General features: G+C 34.1%; 1 protein-coding gene across 3 annotated transcripts in view; it reads left to right on the top strand.

The window, feature by feature from the left end:
- Oseg1 (intraflagellar transport protein Oseg1) overlaps positions 1 to 19,976 on the top strand; it is a 142,774-nt gene extending 122,798 nt beyond the window's left edge. For 2 of the 3 annotated variants that reach the window (XM_035351497.2, XM_085808392.1), the window contains exons 27-28: positions 13,399 to 13,563; positions 19,675 to 19,976. In XM_035351497.2, coding sequence (XP_035207388.1) covers positions 13,399 to 13,563; positions 19,675 to 19,773 — 264 coding nt within the window. In that variant the 3' untranslated portion in view covers positions 19,774 to 19,976. Of the gene's footprint in view, positions 1 to 13,398; positions 13,564 to 19,674 lie in introns of those variants that run through there. The other variant, XR_004757012.2, reaches the window with a different exon arrangement.
- The last annotated feature ends 2,018 nt before the right edge of the window (positions 19,977 to 21,994 follow it).

Genomic DNA, 21,994 nt, shown 5'->3' on the forward strand with positions numbered 1-21,994 from the left:
AAGGTAAAAGTTCAGATATAAGATAATAGTTGATATAATGCAGTAAAGGTGTGTGTATATCTGTATGAAAACAACACACACACACATGCACACACATATATATTCAGTAAGCTCCAAGTTACTGTAGGCAAATTAACTGGCCTTTCTGTAAAAGAAACTAAGATTGTTTGCATAGAATGACAGAAAAGTTACTATCATAAACCTTCAGAATAAAGCAAAATTTCTCCAAGAAATACAAAAAGAAGTATAAAATGTATTAAATAACAGCAGTGATAGCAGATTGTAGCACAATATTTAGGAATTGTTTTTGTCCACAAAAGTAGAGAGTTTAATCTATCTTCTCGTTGACTCCTTTCAAAATGCAAGCATAATGTAATTGAGAGTATATTTCTTTTTAGTCTGTTCTTATTTTGAATGCTTATTTGTTTTTATGGTTTATTACACTGTAGGGTTTATATTTATTTTAACTAACATTTATTTTAAGTTTAAACTATCTTTCCTGTCAAGCCTTACTTTCCCCTGGAACTGCCAATGCCAGAATATGTAAATTTGAGTAGAACGCGCAAGGATTCAAATTATCAGCGGAAGTAGTATCATTTAAATAGAAGGAAACGAGTTCAGTGAGAGAGTTATTCTTACTTAGCGAGCGCGGAGGTAGAAATCGAGAATTGAAGAACCCCGCGTTGCGGCCTATGTGCTTGGCGGGAAGTAGTTGCAATTGTTCCAGTGAGCTTCAAGTCTGCTGAATTAGCTGCGGCTTTTGTAAAACGCGGTGAGTTAGTTATTTTAGAGAGCCTCGTAGTTAGAATATTGTCTTTACTTTCTTTTCAGGTTCTTATTTTTATTTTGACTGCCGAGTTGGCACCGTTTGTAAGCGTCAAGAGAACGCAATTGTAATTCATTACGTTGAATAAAAAGGGACTTAAACCCTTTACAAGACTCTGTGGTTTATACAAGCTTTCACAGTCACACTTGGTTGCGTGCAAGTTGTAAGCGCGCAACGTTATATTGGCGCCCGAACACTTATCGAACTGAAATGGCCGAAAACTGGATGGAAGCCGCTGGACAACACCAAGAAATGACAACTCAGTTAGAAGGATTTGGATACCTGGTCCAGACTTTGAGAGCATCAATCAAGCCAAACGTTTATTTCGACGGAAAAAATTCGGTGTCCGTATTTTTAGAAGGTATAGAAAACCACTTTCAGCTCTATCCTGTGCCTGAAAGACAAAAAGTTGCTATCGCCACATCAGCACTAAGAGGACAGGCCGCGCTATGGTGGAAAAATATAGGCAAATTTCTTCTAGGTGAATTTGGAAGCCCGACGTATACATTTGAAAATTTCAAAAAATCGTTAGTAAAGGCCTTCCCCATAGTGAAAGATCGCGCACGGCTGGAAGCCGAGCTATATAGTTTCTATCAACGGGATACAGCACAATTGACGGACTTTATTTTACGAAAAATCAAGCTAACGGATATGTTGTATGGGAAAAAACCCGATGCGGAGATAATTGAAATAATATTACCAAGATTGTTACCCGCTGTCCAAGACTACTTTGAAATTAGAAACACAACCACATTGCAGGAACTTTTCGAATTGGCGGTGAAATTTCAAAATCGCAGAATAGCGGAAAGAGCGAGAGGGGAAACATATTCTCAAAGTACCAGAAGGAAGGAGGAAACCAGAAATGGAAATCGCTCATATGGGGGAAAGAACTATCAAGCTAACGCATCGAAACTCGAAGGTCAAGGCCCAAAAAGAAAATTTGAAAATAAGCATCCGCGTACCCAGAAGACACAGATTGAAAGGAAAGCTTTAAACGACTAGAGGGGCCTGTGAAAGGGAGGGTCCAGACCCCGGAAGTTTTAAAAAAACCCTCAAATAGACATCTAAATACAGTCATCGTAAAAAACTCACAGCTACCAATTATACAAGTCCTGGTTGGCGATGTACCAGTAGAAGCCCTCATCGATACAGGGGCAGAAGGAAATTTCATGAGTGAAAAGTTCTTCAAAAAGAATTTTTATAGGATACGACTATTCAAAACCAGAAATACGGAAATTATAGCGGCGCAAGGAAAAACATGTCACTGCATTGGGAAAGTATCATTAAACTTACAGATAAAAGAGGAAAATCTCAAAGTATTAATTTTTGTTGTGAAACACCTCCAACACTCTCTTATTTTAGGTATGGACTTTTTAAGGGCCGCGAGGGCCAAATTAAATTTTCAAGATAGTTCCGTGGTGCTGGAGATGGACCAGAGGATGGTGGAACCTGCGGAGACACCTGAATTGGACCTTAGCCATTTGAATGACCAGGAAAGTAAAGCAATACAGCAAGTGGTGAGCAATTTTTCTCATTTGTTTTCAGAAAAACCGGGAAACTGTCAGATCGTGACTCACAAGATTCAATTAAATGCCGAAAAACCTTGTAGGACTAAACCGTATCGCTATGATAAACAAAAAGATTTAATCATCGAAGAACATATTCAGGAGATGTTAAAGAATAAAATAATAATGCCCATAAATAGTGAATACGCGAGTCCAGTCGTACTATGTAGGAAAAAGAACAAGTTTCCTCCTTCGGATAAAAGGGCTTGGAGGTTTGCTATCGATTATAGAAAACTAAATAGCATAACTAAATTTCCAGTTTACCCTTTGCCGGTTATAGACGAGATCATTAGACAGATCAAATCGACGAGATATATGTCTACTTTGGACTTAACGTCTGGCTACTATCAAATAGCTATGAGACCCGAAGATATACATAAAACCGCGTTTATAACAAAATCGGGCACTTATGCATTTTTACGCATGCCTTTTGGGTTGTGTGGGGCCCCATCAACATTCCAGAGAGCTATGGACATTGTTCTAAAGCCTGTCCTAGGAAAATCAACCTTAATTTATCTAGATGATATAATTATAACGAGTAATACGTTGGAACAACACATTAATGACCTCGAACAAATTTTTAAATTATTAAAAGAGGCCGGTCTTACAATTAACGCCTCAAAATGCAAGTTCGCAACTAAAGAACTTAAATATCTCGGTTATAAAATTTCACAAAAGGGTATAGAAACGCAAGATTCAAAAATAAAAGCTATTAAGAATTTCCCACCGCCCAACACCGCCAAAAAACTTTCGTCTTTCCTTGGACTATGTTCTTACTATCGATCTTTCATAAAAGATTCCGCTAATATTGTTGAACCACTCTTAGTAATCAAAAGAAAAAAGAGTAAATTTACGTGGACAGCTGAAGCTAACACAGCTTTTGAAAGATTAAAAGAAGCGCTTATTAATGCCCCTGTTTTAAAATTCCCTGAGGGGGACGAAAACCTGGAAATTGCGGCAGATGCATCAGACTATGCGGTGGGCGCGGTTCTTATGCAAAATAACCATCCGCTGGCATTTTTTAGTAAAACATTGAATCAAACACAAAGGAATTATACAGCTACAGAAAGAGAAACATTAGCCGTATTAATGGCTGTACATAAATTTCGAGTTTATTTCGGCAAATCGCCAGTAACAGTCTTTTCGGATCATGCGGCTGTTGGTAGACTTTACTCGGGAAAAAACCTAACGCCCAGGTTAATAAGATGGGCTTTAAAACTCCAATATTATAATATCACAATAAAATATAAACCGGGTAAGGAAAACAATGTAGCTGATGCACTTTCTCGTATAAAACTGGACGAGGAAGGTAATGAACTTAAATGCGCTGTGTTGACTTCAAAAATTTTAGATTCTAGAGATACGGTTATTACTGAACTGAAAGCTGATCCTGAATTTGGAAATATCTATGCTTATTTGAAAGACCCCGAAAGCTTTGAGCACACAGATATCGATGCGATAAGAAATAGAGCAAAAAAGCTATGAAATAATAGATAATTTATTATTCTATACGAAAACAACAAACGAAAATCTTGAGTATAAGCCAGTCATCCCAGCCTCGCTTCGATTAAGCATTTTGAAGGAGTTGCACGACGCGAAAACAGCGGGTCATTTAGGGGTCAGAAAGACTTTAAAAAGGGTAGGCGAGGCGGTATATTTCCCGCAATTATACAAAATAGTAACTGCGTATGTCAGGTCCTGCAATCAATGTCAGTTAATAAATGATATTAATTACAGCCCGGCCGGGTACTTAAATAGCATTCGCGCTACATTTCCGAATGAAATTTTAGGCATAGATCTCCTTGGTCCCTTTCCCCAGAGCGAGTTAAATAAAAATCGTTTTCTTTTAGTAATAGTAGATCATTTTTCAAAATGGATAGAAATTGTTCCACTTAAACGCGCGTCAGCCAAAACAGTCGCAGATGCATTCTTACACAGATACATTTTAAAATACGGTGCACCGATAAAAGTCATTAGCGATAACGGAAAACAATTCATTAGTCAAATATTTGAAAACATATGCAATGGACTTGATATACGCCATATCAAAATGGTTCCGTATAGACCACAGACTAACATAGCAGAAAGAGTTAATAAAAACATTGTAAAAATAATTCGCAGTTACGTTAGCACACATCACAAGCGCTGGGATGGCTACATAAATGAATTAGCTTATGCTTTAAGAACGGCACATCATGATACTACGGGAAAAACTCCAGCAGAATTATTTTTAGGCAGAAAGTTAATTACGCCTTTAGATAAATTATTCTTTGTGCAACAAAGAGAGCAGGAATTTGGACAAAAGGACGTGCAAAAGCTAATTGATCAGGCACTTAAAACCTCGGATACGGCAAGAAATAGGCAGAAAATTTATTATGATAGAAAACGCCGTGAAGCAGATTTTAAAGTTGGGGATAAAGTATTGAAACGGAAATTTTCTTTATCAAGTGCCCCAGACAATTTTATGGCAAAGCTAGCTCCAAAGTTTGAAGGCCCCTATGTAATTCAGGAAATCAAAGGAGTAGTCTTATATCTTAAAAACGAGAGAGGGGAAATCTGTAAAGCAAGTCCCGACCAGGTGAAAAAATACTATAATCCAAATGATTTTGAAATCCTTAAAAGTTCCTTGCAGGACTCAAGTCTAAACGAAATAGAAGGGCCAGAGACTGCAACAACTATTCCACCACCCAAGAAACGGAGAACTGAAGAGAGACCTAGCACTTCTACAACCCGGACGTCGGTATCAAAAAGAAAAAATGAGTTTCAAACTCCGGCGTTTAAGAAAAACAAAAATACAGATGAACCGGGTAAAGAAACCGTGGTAAAGACGAAAACACCACCTACAAAAGATGGCAGGAGAAATTACACATCAAGGAGAACGCGCACACGGCCACAGAGTCAGGTGCCAGCAAGGCCGCCGTTCCGGAAACTGAAACGCCAACAGGAGGCACAGAAGTACGAGGAACAGAAGAAATTCAAGGACTCCAGACCGGAGGACGTCAAGACCAGCCGTCCCAGGCAGAAACGCAAAGGCCAACAAACAGACGATTACTCCGTCAAGAGGCCAGCATGTAGAGGACGCAAAAGAAAGATCAACGGGGACAACACGCGGAGATCAATAAGGAGAAGATTGACATCCATGACACCTCTAACTTGGGATCAATTTTGTCAAAAACGGATGACGGAGTTTCAAGCATCGAAAACTCAAAGATAAGTTAAAACCTTCTATAAATTTTTTTTTCTCTTTTGTTCCGAAATGTTAGGCATAAGTACGAAGTTCTATGTTTTGACGGAAGTCAATATGTCTCGGTTGAGACTTAGTTTTGTTTTACTTTATTTAGCTAAGGCAAAAGTATTATTTTCTGTAAGTGTAAAAGCTAAAAACAAGCATTTTCTGTTGGTCGAAAGACTAATTCTGTTATGTTAAAGCCAAAATTTGGCCGGAGACAAAAATAACTTCGTATTCTTGTACTAATAAGAATTTTAGTTTCAGGGCCGCCAGCTTGGCGAAGAATGAGTAAAGTAAAAATTTATTTTCTCTTATTCATTTTATGGTAAATTGTAAAAAGCATATGGATTAAACTTTTGTAAATGTATGTAAATACTTGCATGTTATGTAAAAGTAGAATTTAGTCTAGAAGCATAAAATTGTAGATGCTAAAAGTGAATGTTTAAAAGCAATGAAGTCAAAATTTAAGTATTAAACTGTAAAGTCGTGCTTTAGAGCGAAAGCCTGCATGTTTAAAGATGAATGAGGGGGAAGTTAGAATGAATGTGTTTTGTAGGGTTCTCCACCTACATTTGAATTTTTAAGAATATTAAAGTAGCTCATTGAGTTGTAGAATGTCGAGTAAGGTGTGTCTATTTGGTTGTTGAATTCTAACAAATCATGGTGGTTAGGGGAAGTGTTGTAAGACTAAAACACGAATATTCCCGTTTGACACCACACATGGTGGAGAGCCAGGGTAAAGTTAAATTAATGCTTGAAAAATTGAATGAATGTGAAGTAAGCAATAACTAAGAAAAACGAAACGTTAAAAACAAAAATTTATTGTGTCAAGAAAGTGTAAATTATAATGTATGTAGAAAGATACTGATACTTATTCCTTCCAGATGCTGGAAGGAAAGACCAAGATTGATTGATGAAGTCCAGGAAAAGTGGCTGTAAGAAGAAAGCTTTGTAACGAATAACAGAATTTTAATATATAATTGTTACATAAGATTTTTTTTTGTGTAAACGAGGCTTTCGCCAGTTAGTTCAGAATTAGATAAACTTACAACAGGTCGTTTGTAGGACCTGCTTCCAAGTTTTCCAAATTCTGGCAGCGGCAAATGTAGAGTTTATATTTATTTTAACTAACATTTATTTTAAGTTTAAACTATCTTTCCTGTCAAGCCTTACTTTCCCCTGGAACTGCCAATGCCAGAATATGTAAATTTGAGTAGAACGCGCAAGGATTCAAATTATCAGCGGAAGTAGTATCATTTAAATAGAAGGAAACGAATTCAGTGAGAGAGTTATTCTTACTTAGCGAGCGCGGAGGTAGAAATCGAGAATTGAAGAACCCCGCGTTGCGGCCTATGTGCTTGGCGGGAAGTAGTTGCAATTGTTCCAGTGAGCTTCAAGTCTGCTGAATCAGCTGCGGCTTTTGTAAAACGCGGTGAGTTAGTTATTTTAGAGAGCCTCGTAGTTAGAATATTGTCTTTACTTTCTTTTCAGGTTCTTATTTTTATTTTGACTGCCGAGTTGGCACCGTTTGTAAGCGTCAAGAGAACGCAATTGTAATTCATTGCGTTGAATAAAAAGGGACTTAAACCCTTTACAAGACTCTGGTTTATACAAGCTTTCACAGTCACCCTTGGTTGCGTGCAAGTTGTAGGCGCGCAACGTTATAACACTTGTCAGAGTAACATCATAATAAGTCTAATTTTACTGTGCCGAGGAGCACCTGATTATGTCTATCATTGGTATTGGCCACCTTCTAGATGACAGTAGGACTTCCCAATTCCATCTCAATTTTGAAGAAAAATCCTCCTGATAACAGATACTTTGAGCTCACTGTGTATTTTAAGTAATCACATACTGTAATTACAAGTGTCCAAGCCATCACCAGGATATGAATTTAGGCCCAACAATGTGGCAGTCTGTGTTGTTAACCACTCCATTGATCAGAGCAGTGAATCCTTATTTAATTTGCATAAGGAAATGAACTTATTCTCCAAATCAAACTACTTCAAAATACCATAAAATTGTTAACAGTCTTTTGTTTGTTAATTTTAATGTGGGTTATTCCTCTTTTCTTTTCTGTAAGTTTTTAAACTGCTGTTGGATGAGCCATAATTTTTTTACATTTGTTAATCAGACATCTATTGTATATTATGTTCACAAAACATGCATAAATGTATCACATTTATTCAAGTACGATGAGAGGGAAAATTAAAGGAAAAGCTATAAAAACTCATGTAATTTAAAGGATTTTACACTTAAGAACATAGACCTTGCATAAGATCTTTATTTAATCACACCTGATCTATCTTCAAAATACAGAATTGAGTATATCTGCAAAAATTAAGTGTAAATAAGGCCATAGGAGATGTTGTATAAATTGGGGTAGAGAAATGGTGACTTTAATGCTTGCATAGGCTTTACAGCTTCCATAGATATACATAGAGATCACCCCTAACCAAAATGGATGCTTTACAGCAATTTTCTGTGCTCTGTATTAGATTATCCATGAATTCCTGTGGTAAAAAAGTGTATTTGGGTTGTAGAGTCTTTAGGATTTTTTTTAGAGGCAGAAGAAATGAAAAATGGCAACCACCTTTGCCGAGAATCAAACCACGGACCTCTGGAATACCGGCCCAGTGAGCTACCGTTACACCACCACGAAGGCACGCTAGGGAAGTGGGAGAAATACCTTATAGGGTTAAGTAGTGCCTTGAAGCACCTGGAAAGTGCAAGGTGTAAGCTATAGCAATGCAAATTCGTGTCTTGCTACACAAATTCTGTTAGATTTAACTCTGAAAGATATGCAGGCTACTTTATGTGCAGGATTCCTTCCCTCACAAAATAATTTGTCACTAGTGCAATGTAATGGGTTTAAGGGTTATCGTCTAGTAAGAGGAAGTTGTTACTGATTGCAGCTGGACATAAGGTTCAAAAAACTCATTTCTGTACGTTTTAGTCTTCATAGTTTTTAAATGTGTAGCCATTCATGTTAATATTCATGATAACATCGGTTAAAATGTGTAGCCATTCAAATGATGCTTGTCCATACAGTGATTCTGCCTCCTTTGTACTGATGCCTTTCACAAATATTTTAGACCTTATTACATATGTTTAACTAATTCCAAATTGTAACACATCTGGAATCGCTCTCCAACAAAAAAGGGAGTTAACATTAAAGAGATCTTGGCCTCAATCCACATTACTCCAGTCACTATAATTGCCACAAGGCACATTTTGCAGCCCAAATTAGTAAAACACATACCATATTCTTGCAAGCAGCCTTCTGTTTTGCAGCCTGTCACTCATGGTGTATCTGGATAATTAACTTCCTGTAGCTACAGCAAATTTCCTTGCAATCTGGACTGATGTTGTCTATTTTTATAGCAGTTGTTGCCAAATTATAGTCCTGAGATTATGTTGTGGCACGTTTCCAACCTTAACCTAATTACTAGTGTCTTTCACCGTTCCCAGGTTCTTTACAGGATGCTTTTAGCTGCTCTTGTATCCTTACAGTCCTCCGTTACTATTCTTCCTAGTGCTGAACATTTTTCACAATCTGTCAGATGCAGTCTCAGTGATGAATTCCACTTTCCACAGCTGAAACTTTTACCCGGCTACTTGTGCAGTCCTTGAAATAAGACATTAAGCATCCCTTTGCATTCCTTTCCACACATATCAGGAGAACAAGCTAAAAAAAATTGCAAAATTCAGTGTAGTAAAGGTGAATCCATTTAGACTGCCTAATAATGCTGACCATGATCTACCAATCGAATACCTTTCATTGCACTTGGAATCAACATAAAACATTTTGTATAGTTATTTCTTTATATTTTCCTGCTAGTGTATATTATGGATTTTTATAAATGTTCTAGAATGTGTGATAAATTTAACTGTTTGATACATTAATTCTCTCATAGTGGATGTTTTTGTATGTGATGCTAATTATGCGAGACTTGTTTATAAAACTTGGGTACCGGGCAAAACTTATGAAAGCACCCAGTCAGGTTTTTCACTTTAATTCCATTGTGTGATTTTTATAAAGTACTCATATTTAGTGAAATAGTGTAATAATTCAAAATAATTTTGATTTAAAGTTATTTCATGAAAAGTGTATTTCACCTTGCTGTATGTTTTATTTTCATTTCTCTTGTATGTAATATAAACTAAAGAATTTAAACTAAGGACGGTGTTTTGGGGAAAAAATAGGAAACTAAGACAATGTAGAGCTCTTATTTTATTTCAAAGCTTAATTAAATTAGATGCAAGACAATATAAATGCAATTAAATTGTTTACCAAATTAATAATGAAGTGTATGAATAAACCGAAGGATTAAAAAAAAATCGAGTTTCTTTCTGTCTCTGAAGGAATAGTTTATTCTGATGGTTTTTGCTACCATAAAAGAGAAACTTGCCATCTTTGCATTAAAATAATAAAATGTACAGTAACTTAAACATGACAATTGCTAAAACTTTTAAAATAATTATTAGATAAATTCATATGTGTAATAATAATATTTGATGGAAGAACAAGAAAATTGAACTAGTAAAATTTAATTTTTTTTGTTGAAAATTTTTTTGCGGCAAAATCATTAAAGATATCCTCACAATCTAATTTAAATATTACATATCCATGTAGTGCTAATAATGACAATGAGAAGAGTTTAGAATCTGAGGTTAAAATGCATAAACATGTTTTAAATTAGAAAAACTCTCATTTCAGCATAAAACCCTATCATTTTGTACAAAATACAAAGAATAACTGTAATGCCATTTCTACAGCGGAAGTTCTTTTACCTAAACTTGGTGTGTTATTAACTTTTTATTTATCAAAAGAAATAAAAGAGTTGAAGGGAACGAGTCCTATGTGAAATCATGATCTGAATCAGAGAGGTATTACTTGGAGACCTAGAATATGTGCCGCATTTGTACATGCATTAATTAAGCCCCATCAATAAACATCAGTGGAATATCTAAGTCTGTAAGACATGTTCATGGCATAATTATGCTTCTTTACAGACACTGACAATCATTATTAAAAATTATTAATAACTATCACAGTCTCTTAATTGTAAGAAATTATAGTACACTAAGAAATTATGGTTGTGTAACTATAGATAAAACTCATTTATTTTGATGCAATAGCAAATCATATATGTTAGAATATCAAAATGAATGGATTATGTGTATAAAAGTGTGACTGAGCTTGTTTTGTCTGATCTGTCAGTAAAAAATGTTTTAAGTAATTTATTATGAGTTTTGTGACCTGTAAATTCATTAGATAGCCATAGAAAATTTTAATATTTACCAAAACTCAAAAATCCTTTAAAATTCACAAAATTCTTTTCTTGGGACTGCAAGATTTTCATTTCTCATACCATCTCTAATTTTCATAGAATCTGGAGAGAATACTTTTGGAAATTCATAAACCTCAAGTTGCTTTCAATTTTTTGCCTTTATCCTCTTGAATTCATACTTTTTGTATGAAACATTAAAAGAAAGTTTTGAAGAAAAAGGTGCTTCCTTTTCTTTCTGGTTAATCACATGTTTAAAAATGGTCTATCTCTGAGAAAAGTTAACAATCAGAATTGTTCTCTGTCCATTTATGAGGAATGTCTGTTATCAGGAGTTGAAATAAATTCATACCCAGTACCAAGAGTCTGGGGCTGTTTTAGAAATTCACCAATACATTTTCACTCATTTTGTAAACCTCCTGGTACTTCAAGTCTTAGAATTTCTACATTTTTCTTCCAGACTTTCCACTTCCTGTGCTATCCTAAACTATGGTATTACAGAAAGAAATGCTTCATTTATTCATTTTTCTTTCTGATCTATTGCCTAAATGACTACTCTTTAAGAAAAGTTTACAGTCAACATTTTCCTTCATTTGCTATCTCGAGTGTCCACTCTCGACAGATGAAATACAGTCAAAAGTCGTTAATCCGGACTCGTCGGGACTTTGGCGATTCCGGATTATCGATTTTTCCGGATTATAGATCATCAGTTTAAATCTCGTAAGATGGCATGCAGAAATTCTAAAATTAAAAATATGAAACCGTAATTTATGAAATAAAGAACAATTATGATCTAAAGAATATCAAAATTTACAAAAAAAAAAAAGCTTAATATTTATTTGTTTACTTTATTAAACATTTCTTTCAATGTAAGTTGTTTAAGTTGCTTTGTTTTATGTGATAATACTTTCTCTTTAATTCTATAAACAGACATAATTTCTTGTTCAGTTACAAAGTTCCGCTGTTCAAGTCCCGTAATTGCTGTGCCGAGAATATTGACTGACTTGTCAATCGAAATTTTTTCGTTTTCACTAATCTCTCTGTCACCTTCTTCATGTCTTTATCCATTTTTTGCAGCAATTCTACTTTTTGTTTGATGGACATCGAAACATACTTTCGTTTTGTAGACCCTTTGGGAGCTCCAGCATCGGAAATTCTATTTGACATAATCGAAAGTTCAAGTTTACTTTTATAAAATTGCTCTTACAGTCTGCAAAAAATAATAAGCCGGGTCCAATTCGAAGATTAAGGAACAACGCAATCATCAACATTAACTGAAATAGATAATTAGATAATTTTAGCTTATACCATTCGTTATACATAAAACGCGCATGCGGAAACGTATTCTGTGCCTGCGCACTCGCACATGTCTTATGTAAAAGTCTTACGCGCACACGTAAACGCCTATGCGCATGTGTCAATGCGTCGCATGTGCAGAAAGTTTTTAGCTTTGAGGTCCGGATTATGGGTGTCCGAATTAACGACTTTTGACTGTATATGAATATCCTGCATTAAGGGTATGAGAATTAAGGAAATTTCCATTAATGGGAAATGTTATCTAAACTGGGATGTCTGTAAAATGAGTTTTATTGTATATTGAAGGTGCAATATATTTTGATGATTGGTAGAGTTATGTATGAAATCTACTCTCATCATTTTTAGGGGGCTTAATTTTGTGCTTTTAGATGTATTTGTAATATCTTCTTGGAGTGAAAAATTATTTGCATCTTAATGCTGAACTTTTAAAGTGTTAAACTCTTAAGGTTTTATTTATCCTTTTATGCTTTTTAATGGTAATTTAATCTGATACTGACACAAATACACAGAACTTTCTGTCCTAGTATTCATAATTGGCTTTCCATATGCATGTTGTAAGTATGAGCCAATTTCCCTTAGATAGTCCTCTATGACAGCATTTTGTTCCATAATCAGATAGGCTATTATATTTTGCATTAATCAATTAATCAGTGCAACATTATGAAGTATATTAAGTACAAAACTGCTTTTTATCTCAGATCAGCCCCTCTTGGACTTAATAAAGTGGGGGGGGGAAATGTGAACATTCTTCTGTAATTGGTTGCTGATGTTAATGTGCTTTAGAAACTAGAAGGCTGATTTGCAGATTTAAGAGAAAAGAATAATCCAGATATTCAGATAAGAAAATTCAAGAACTCTATCCCTTAAGTAATTTCTGACCAAAGTCATAATCCTACTACACATTTTATTAAAAATTATTATTTTGTTAAGAATCATCACTTATCTTCGTTTTCAATAGTCAGTGTGAGAAAAGGTCTCATCTAGTTTAAAACTCAAGAAATAGAATGTTACTACATTTTTCTGAATAATGGCATTTAAAAGAATGGAGCATTTAAAGTGCTATACACTATTGTTTATGCATAATGATATTTATTTTAATAACTTATTATGTTCATTTACTGCTGAAATTATAGCACTATTTAAATATTTATGTATTTTGTCCCTTATTAGACATTAACTGGGGAACCTGGACCTTTGATTTTAAATCGTGCTCAGCTGGAAAAAATGAACATATCAGAAGTAATCATCTGCAGGTGGCCCCATCCTTTGCGGACACAGTATTTCAAAAATGTATTACCTAGTGTCCAAATTCGTAGATGTACATCTTGCAATAAAGTAAGATTATTTCGTAATCACTTTTAAGTTTGTTCATGTTATAGAGTTTTTAATTTTGCTATATTTTTTGCAAACTACTTTTGCAAAAATTTTATTTGATGTGAAATAAATTATGTTGTCTGTGTTATTCAGTCCCGGTTCTTATCATTTTTGACATATTCGTCAATCATTTCAGTTGATGCTCCATATAAATTAAGCATATTCATAACTCAAAACAATATATAGCATTATGTAAGTGTCACTTTCTGGGAACAACTGAACTAGCACCCTCTACTTATGTGACTGCTTATGCTATCTCAACTTGGAATCAGCTCATGTGTTAATGTTGAAAGTAATGCTGTCTGTGCACTAATGGAAAATTATGTCATATATGCTTATTCTCAGAAAGAGTATTTAAGAAGACTGAGGAGCGATTTATTTTGCGTTTTTTTCTCTGGCTACTTAATTAGGTAACATAAGGGCAGAGAGCATTTTCCTGTGTTAACAGCATTTAGTGAGCTCATAGAATTCTACATTTTCATAACCATTGAGTGCATATTGCTTATTTAGCCTTCAACTACTCTTGTTAGAAAATCATTACGTGGATGATAAGACTCATCCCTGCTATTTTTATTGACCAGAATTATTTTAAAGTAATATAGTTATTTAAAGTAATATATCTAATAATTTTTCATGTACATGTTTTATAATAATGGAATAATCGTAGACTAAATTCTTTAATGTTTTTTATAACATTTCGGACATTACTGAGAGGTGAACACTTGATCATAGGTATGAATATAATATCAATAATCATTTTCATTTTTGTTTCATTCACTGAGTTTCTTCAAGGACTAAATTCTAATCACGTTTTATAGTGAAGCATTCATGTTCTTTAGTGACCTTATATGTATTATATATGGCTGATTGAGGCATTGATTTAAAATAATTTCTTATAACTGCTTAAACGGCATTTCAAGATCTTTTTTTTTTTTTTTACTTCCTTTTCCTCTCTAAATTGCTAGTTAGATATGCAAAATAAAAGTAATATATATAAAGTCACTGATTGAAGTCTTGCATTGTATATAGTGATTAGTACAAACAACTACCAGCTGTTGATAGGTTTGCTGATCCTTAGTAAATGCCTTCTCACCAAAATTATTTGGGTGTATCAGGATGGATTTTGCTTAGTAGATTGATAGACTGAAAATGTTAACAGTTTAAAAGAGGAAATTGCATGAAAATTATAATATATGAATATGGTCTTCAAAAATAGGAAAAGGTTATAGATAACAAACAATCTACATATATATTTGTATTTACTGATGAAAAATTACTGTAAATTGATTAAATGACGAAACTTGTTCTTCCTTATTATTATGCAGTATGTCACATGAATGACACATCTCAACCTACTAGCATAAAATTGCTGGTGAATTTTACATGATTGTTGTTAGGAATTGTTCTTTCCTTCAAGTAGCAGCCCAGAGGGACTGAAAATCTGAGGAAAAGATATTAGAAGAGATGCTTAAGATTTATCAAACTCTGTATTACAGAGAAATGGCTGAGGTATTCATTATAGTCTTGTAATCATTGTTAAATTGGAAAAAATGAAAAGTAATGATAATTAGGGAGTACAAGACCATTACACTCACTGTAAATTATTTATAATTTAATTTGTTTTAGCTAAGCTTAATAAAAGTCTACTTATTTAAAAATTTTAATAAATTGAACAGAGATACAGTATTTTTAGGTGATTGTTTTTGAAAATTACTTCTTAGGTCTTCAGAGATTTTAAACACATGTGTTTTCAAAGGTTTCATGAATGAATATTTGAGTTAATGATTGTAGACCAGTGGTTTTAGCTAGATTTCAAACTGTAATAATTTAGATCATGTTAAAACCTTTTAATCTAAATAAATGAAGCATAAAATATTTATTCATGCTGTTTGGCAAAAGGATGTCATTGAGACAGTGTCAGTGACAAAATCATTTTTCATAGCTGAATTAGTCATTCAAAAAAATTTTAGCTTTGTGCATTTCAAATTATTCAAAATATCATTAGTTAAAACTTGGAGCCATACAAAAATATTCTTAAAACAGCAGTGTGTATGTCAAATTTTTGAATTCACGTTTTTAGTATGGGAGAAGGGGATCGGAGAGCAATTAATATAGGAACTTGGGTTTCTAATTACTGTTTGTAGAAAAGATGAAAGTCAAAATTTTTATATATTAAATAAAGTAACATTTTTATATGACTCATGAAAATTTTATAATTGCTGCTGTTATTTTTCAGGTTAAAGTAGCTTAGATCATAAATTTTGTTTATTTCTAGTGCCAGTGATTCATATTTCAGAACCAATGTTTCCCTGAAAGTTCTTTAGTAAAACGTGAAAGAGTTAACTGAAACTTTCCTTACAGAGGATCTGTATGAAATTTAATTTCCTATACACATGTGAGCAAAAAGAGCTTGCACATTATATTAAATTTACGAAAATCTAATGGCCAGACAATAATGAAATTTGGTGTGTATATACATTAATAACACAGAAAGTAATGTACAATTCAAAAGTCATTTTATCTATGCATGATTCTCAGTAAAGCTCATACTGCAAGGATGTCCAAAACCCAGATTGTGATATCAAACTGGAAATGAGTTTAATATAGAGTATGGTCCCCTCTCACAGCCAGACAGGTCATTCAGCATGACAGCATACTGGCTAGGAGGATGTTGAGGAATCTCTGTGGCAGTTGATCCCATCCCTGCAGCAAGGCAGTTTTCGGCTTAAGCATGGTTCTGCGAGGGTGGTGATGAGATAAAATTGCCCTTCCGTGAGTGTCCCAGACATGTTTTATGTGTTAAGGTCAAGAGATTTGGTTGGCCAATCCATTCGACGAATATCCTCGCTTTCCAGGTAAGCCCTGTTCGGATGAGTTTTATTGCCATTATCAGAAACCCAGAACTAACTGCACCTCTTAAAAATCGAACAGAGGGACCTATGATCTCTCTATGCCTCATAGCAGCCAGGGCACTTTTGTGAAACACATGCAGGGCTGTGCAGCCATCCAATATGATGCCTGCTCAAACCAATTATGATGCCAAATTACACCTCCACCACCGACATGATACTTTTTCCTGGTGAGTAAGGATGGTATTGTGTTCCAGGCTATCTCTAGACACCAGTATGCCAAGAATCAGTGTCCAGACTCAACGTCGACTGATCTGTAAAAACTGCAATGCTCCACTGAAGTCAAGTTCAAGGTGCATATTGTCTGCACTATGCTAAACATACTCTTTTGTATGCTGGAGTGAGTGGGATGTCAACAGCAGTTCTTGACATACAGCCCTATCTCTTGAAGCCTTTGGGAATCTTTAAAGCATGAAACTTCGGTTCCAGTGACAGCATGTAGCTCACATGTAAGCTGTGAAGCTGTAAAAGTCATGTGATGCTATGCTAAAAGGGCCAAATCACGATCTTCAGTAATCTTTGTGGGTCTTGGTCAACCTTGTCCAGGTCTTCTCGATATTGATCCAGTGTCTTAAAACTGTTTCCATAAACTGCAGATGACACTGGGAATTACATTAAGTTCTGTAGCCACCTGCACTTATGATTAGCCTGTTTTTAAATTACAGAAAATTCTCCATCTTATACCATCATCCATACAATTGTTCCACTCATTTTCCTTAATACCTTATAAAATCTGCCCATCTTTTGTGAGAAACATGACAAATGTCTTGTAGGTGTATGACCACACAAATTGCCATAAACCCTTCATATGCTTCATAACCCTCCACAATCAGAGCTCTGCAAACAGGCACGTGTACTGTTATGCATTTGACTCAGAATATTCCATAATTCTTTTCTGGCATAACTATTACCTTCGGTTCAATGCTTTTCATACAAATAGACATAATTTGCAAATTTTCTTAACATTGCACACAAGTGTATTTTTACTGAAAGGTATCAAAACTAAATTTCTTATATTTTTACAGAAATATATGAAATTATTATAGACATGGCCAAAATTATTCTGGACAAAAGTCTACATTATTTGATTCATGTCTTAAATTTGTAAGAGGGGTGTACAGCCGATGGCTCAAAAGATACTTTGTCATGCGGACTGTACAAGATATCCTGCATATTTCAATATTAATATTATTTTAATGCAAAATATTTCAACATTTTTTTTTTTTTTGTAACTAACTGTATTTAAAAGCTAAGCACAATAAGATGTAAATAGTCTTGTGTTGTTGTGTGCCTGACATCAGAACGAGCTCACGAAGTTCATTGTGGCAAGGAGGCAAGTTTGGGCCTGTTGTTGGCAAGAGCTGTGGGCATTATGCACGTAACAGTATGGCTTTGCTCATTTCCACCTGCAATTATGATTTACCATTCATAGTCCATTCCTGACGGATGGAGATGCGAATTAGCATTTAACAAATACATGCATTTTCTTTTCTGAGAGAAAGTGAAAAAGATTTTTTTTAAATACTAATTAATTAACTTATTTAGTTAGTAATGGGATTTTAATAGCACAGATCACTAGTCCTCTAATGGCTAGAGACCAAGTGAATGAGACCACTGAGTGACATAGCAATAACTGTGACTAAGACTATAAATGCTACTAATTCAACCTGTGTTTGTATCTTAATGAACTGACTCACTTCATGTGTACTTTCCTGGTCTCCCTCATGTGTAACATAAATACAGACCATTTTCTCTCTAAAATCTTCCAAGACTTCCTTTCTTTTAGGTAGATAGCTTGTGTGCTTATTATGTTGACCAAACAATTATTATGTTAAACAAACAATAAGGAAGGCCACTAGACCCTGATATTCATGTAATGAGTTCATTTTGTAATGGCAGAACTAACTAGCTGCATTGTTGCTGTTGTTGATTTTCCTGTTTATAGTATTACTGAAAGCCAATAATTTCCCTCTGAAAGTCCTCCCAAAAGGTCTTTCTACCCAATCATTTTGACCTCAGCTGTACTGCTGTAATATTTTTTTTACTGCTAACCAAGGTCTAGCAATGAAGCCATACCAGCCTGTGAAATTGCACTGTATAACAGAATTTTGGAAGCACAGGGTAATAGAATATGGGAGCAACAGAGACTGCATCAAGAAGCAAAAAGTTTAGTGCTGGTTGTGGAGCTAGCATAGGCCATAACCATGTGTTAAATATATGTAATTTTCTCAACATTGACTAAACGTAATTTAGTTCTTGAAGTAATACACTTTTGCAGTTACACAACAACATTGGTAATTTCTGATTATCTGCACTCTTCCCAAAATGTCAAGGAAAAGTATTCCTGAGGCAAAGCAGTATGCCACCAAAACAGTTCTGCAGCAATTCATAATGTCACTATATATGGCTGTTTTGCCTGGTGTGCAGTGCCAATTTTGGATGATGATAATCTTAAATATTTCTCTGATTTTTTACGGAAAAACAGATTGCTCTGTCCATGAGAAGATTATACAGTGCAGAAAAGAAACCCAGGTATGCACGTAACACATGTCTGTTTTGGTCAGCTAAATTTGTGCTGTACTTTGATTTTAGCAAAAGAGGAGAATGATAAAGTAAGGAAAAGGATTTCTTGAAATAGTCAAGTGTTTTGTAAGTGTTTCTAGCTTTAATTTTATTGTTTGATTGCTCTTGTATGGAATTCTTAGTATGCCACCATTTTAAAAATGGCTCTTGCCTTTTGTGCATTATTTTGGCAAAAAATTAGTTGCCTATGAGCTCGCAACTTTTGGGAGGGGTGTGTATAATCAGAAAGCACACAATGTAAAATTTTGTTCTAGTGGCAGTATTAGATTCTTATGAAAGATGTGAAAGAAAAAATATTTTTAATATTACTTTTTACTTTACAATTATTAATTTGAATTCCTATTTTGTAAAATTGGTATGATTTAATATCTAGTTCAATATAAGGTATTGCTACTTACATAAGCAAACATTTAAGCCAGGTCCTAAAAATTAATAGAAAATAAAGAGTAAATGCACATGTAAGAATAGTAATTATAATAATTGTAATAATTGTAGAATAGTAATTAAGTGAATAAATTTTGCTGGTACATGGTTATATTATATGAGGATTTACCATAATTGAAACATGCTTATTTTTCAGCTTTTTCATAGTGATGATTATGAACTTGAAATCCTGAAGAAGAACTGCTGTCCATTTTGTAGAACCACTGTTCAAGAGCTTGACGCATTTGAAGAATAATTGTAAATTTTATTGGTCTCATCTGCACAATTTAGCACATCATTCTGTGATTTTTAACCTGTGCCTGTTACCTCGTGATGTTTTTACTGCTATTTGTTTGCATACTTGAAACTGTGATATATAAAATACTAAGTCATTCTTGAAGTTGTGTAATATGTGTATATGAAATTATTAAATAAATTTGTCATATTACAAATTATTTATTTTTACTCATTTTATTTATATTTTAATTTTAGATTATTAAATATTTAGGCAAACTAGATGAGCTCATTCTTTGAAAGCTATGGCATAAATGGAGAACTTGCATTTTTTTACTAAAAATATCTGTAATTTTTTGCTAACTCAGCTCAACACAGGCTAACTCATAGTACAAAACCAAAGTTGTGAATTCAACTGCTATATAAGGCTTGGCTTTAATTGTGTTGTCAGCCTTACTTTTTCTCTTTGCTGGTGCAATATTGGTATTCAGTCGATCGGGATGACCCTGGTTAATGTTCTCAGTGATGAGATGATTAAAAGGCCAGTATGTTAGCCTATTCCTGATAAATGCTGAACAAGCAACTTCTTCATAATAGAATAAAAAGAAATTTTGTCATGTTTTATAGTTTTTAGTATCAAAGCACTAAATATATATTTATTAAGATACTATTGTGATTTTTATTACTCACAGTGATTAATCAATAAAAAATGTCACTTTGTTACTCTTAATAATAAATTAATATTAGTTGGAATCTAAATTAGAATGTGAATTTAGAAGTTAGAAACAAAGGTAAAGAATATAAACAAATAATCATAAAGCATGTCTTATATAAATTTTTTCTTTCATGCACAGTCATGGAGTTGACTCTACGAATGGTATTTTATTAGTATTCCATTTTATTTATTTATTTACTGTTCATTTTTTAAAAGTGAAATTTGGAACTCTCCTCTTAAAAAGTTACGGATTATACTTCGGAAACTCAGATGATACTCTCTAGGTTAAGAAAATTAAACTCATTGGAAAAAATTATGATAAAAAGCACATTCAAATCAATGTGATGCTTTGTGGTGCATGAGGAAAACTTTTTCCCCCATTTAATTAAAAAAGTCAACTTACATTAAAACTACTGGGTTATTTTAAATGCATTGGAACAAAACATCAGCAAACCAGTAAAAGCGACAAGTATTATTTGTAAAAAGAACAAATAATTGACCATTATATTTACCATGAAACTAGTTTATGTTTAATAAATCTGTAATAAGTACATGCTTATTATAACTTATTAAAATAGATGTAAACATATGCAAAGTAAGTAACCATGAGTAAAGAGGGCACTGGGATATCTGCATGCTGCCTTAAGGCAGTAATGTCATTTTTGACTTCCCTGCCACTGACTGCCTAGAAACATTGTTAAAGCTTTGGGCTAAGTTATTCTTGACTGCCTAGAAGCGTCCGTAACATTTATGACATAGGTCTTCTTGACTGTCTAAACCCTGTCTTGCTGCTCAGAGGTTTAAATCCTCCTAAAATAAAAAGTAATCTCATCATCCTGATCCTAATAATAAAAACACTCAATATCTTGAATGTAACGACATGACGTAATCATAAACGTGACCATCTAAATAACAAATAAAAAAAGGGTTCTCAAAAGACATTTCACCAATGAAGCTTCTCTTGAGGCTTAGTTATTGAATTTCTAAAGAAGGCAAGGAATATGCAGTTGGTTAAAAGTTGAAAGTGTAGTTATACAGTTGGTGAAAATTTAAGCTGCATATTAAGTGTAATATTTTCCAAATTTGGTTACAAATTTCAAGAAATTGCTACCTCGCCACTCTCTGACACTACCACTCTCGCGATGAATTGAAACATTGGCGCATTTTTGCGAAGAAGAATTAAAATTTCGTTTAAAATTGTATCCGTAACAATTTGCCATACAGTTTGATGAATTGACAGATGTTGATGGTTTGGCCATTTTGATAGCCTTGGTACGTTATGTTTCGAGTTCTGCAAGCCAAGAAGATAAACTGCTATGTAAACCTGTTACAGAAACAACAATTGAGAAAAAATATTTGTTCTTATTAACAGTAATGTGAAAGAACACAAACTATGTTGGGATTTATTTGCGTATTTGTACAGATGGGAGCAAAATCGTTATTGGGCTACAACAAAGGAGTAATACCACAAATAATTTCAATTAATGCAAGCACACTGCAGTTTAAATATAATCCAAGGGTCGATTTA

The sequence above is a fragment of the Stegodyphus dumicola genome, chromosome X1 (genome assembly GCF_044657685.1).
Source record: "Stegodyphus dumicola isolate Sdum_Otavi_A_Nest chromosome X1, ASM4465768v1".
Classification (NCBI taxonomy): Eukaryota; Metazoa; Arthropoda; class Arachnida; order Araneae; family Eresidae; genus Stegodyphus; species Stegodyphus dumicola.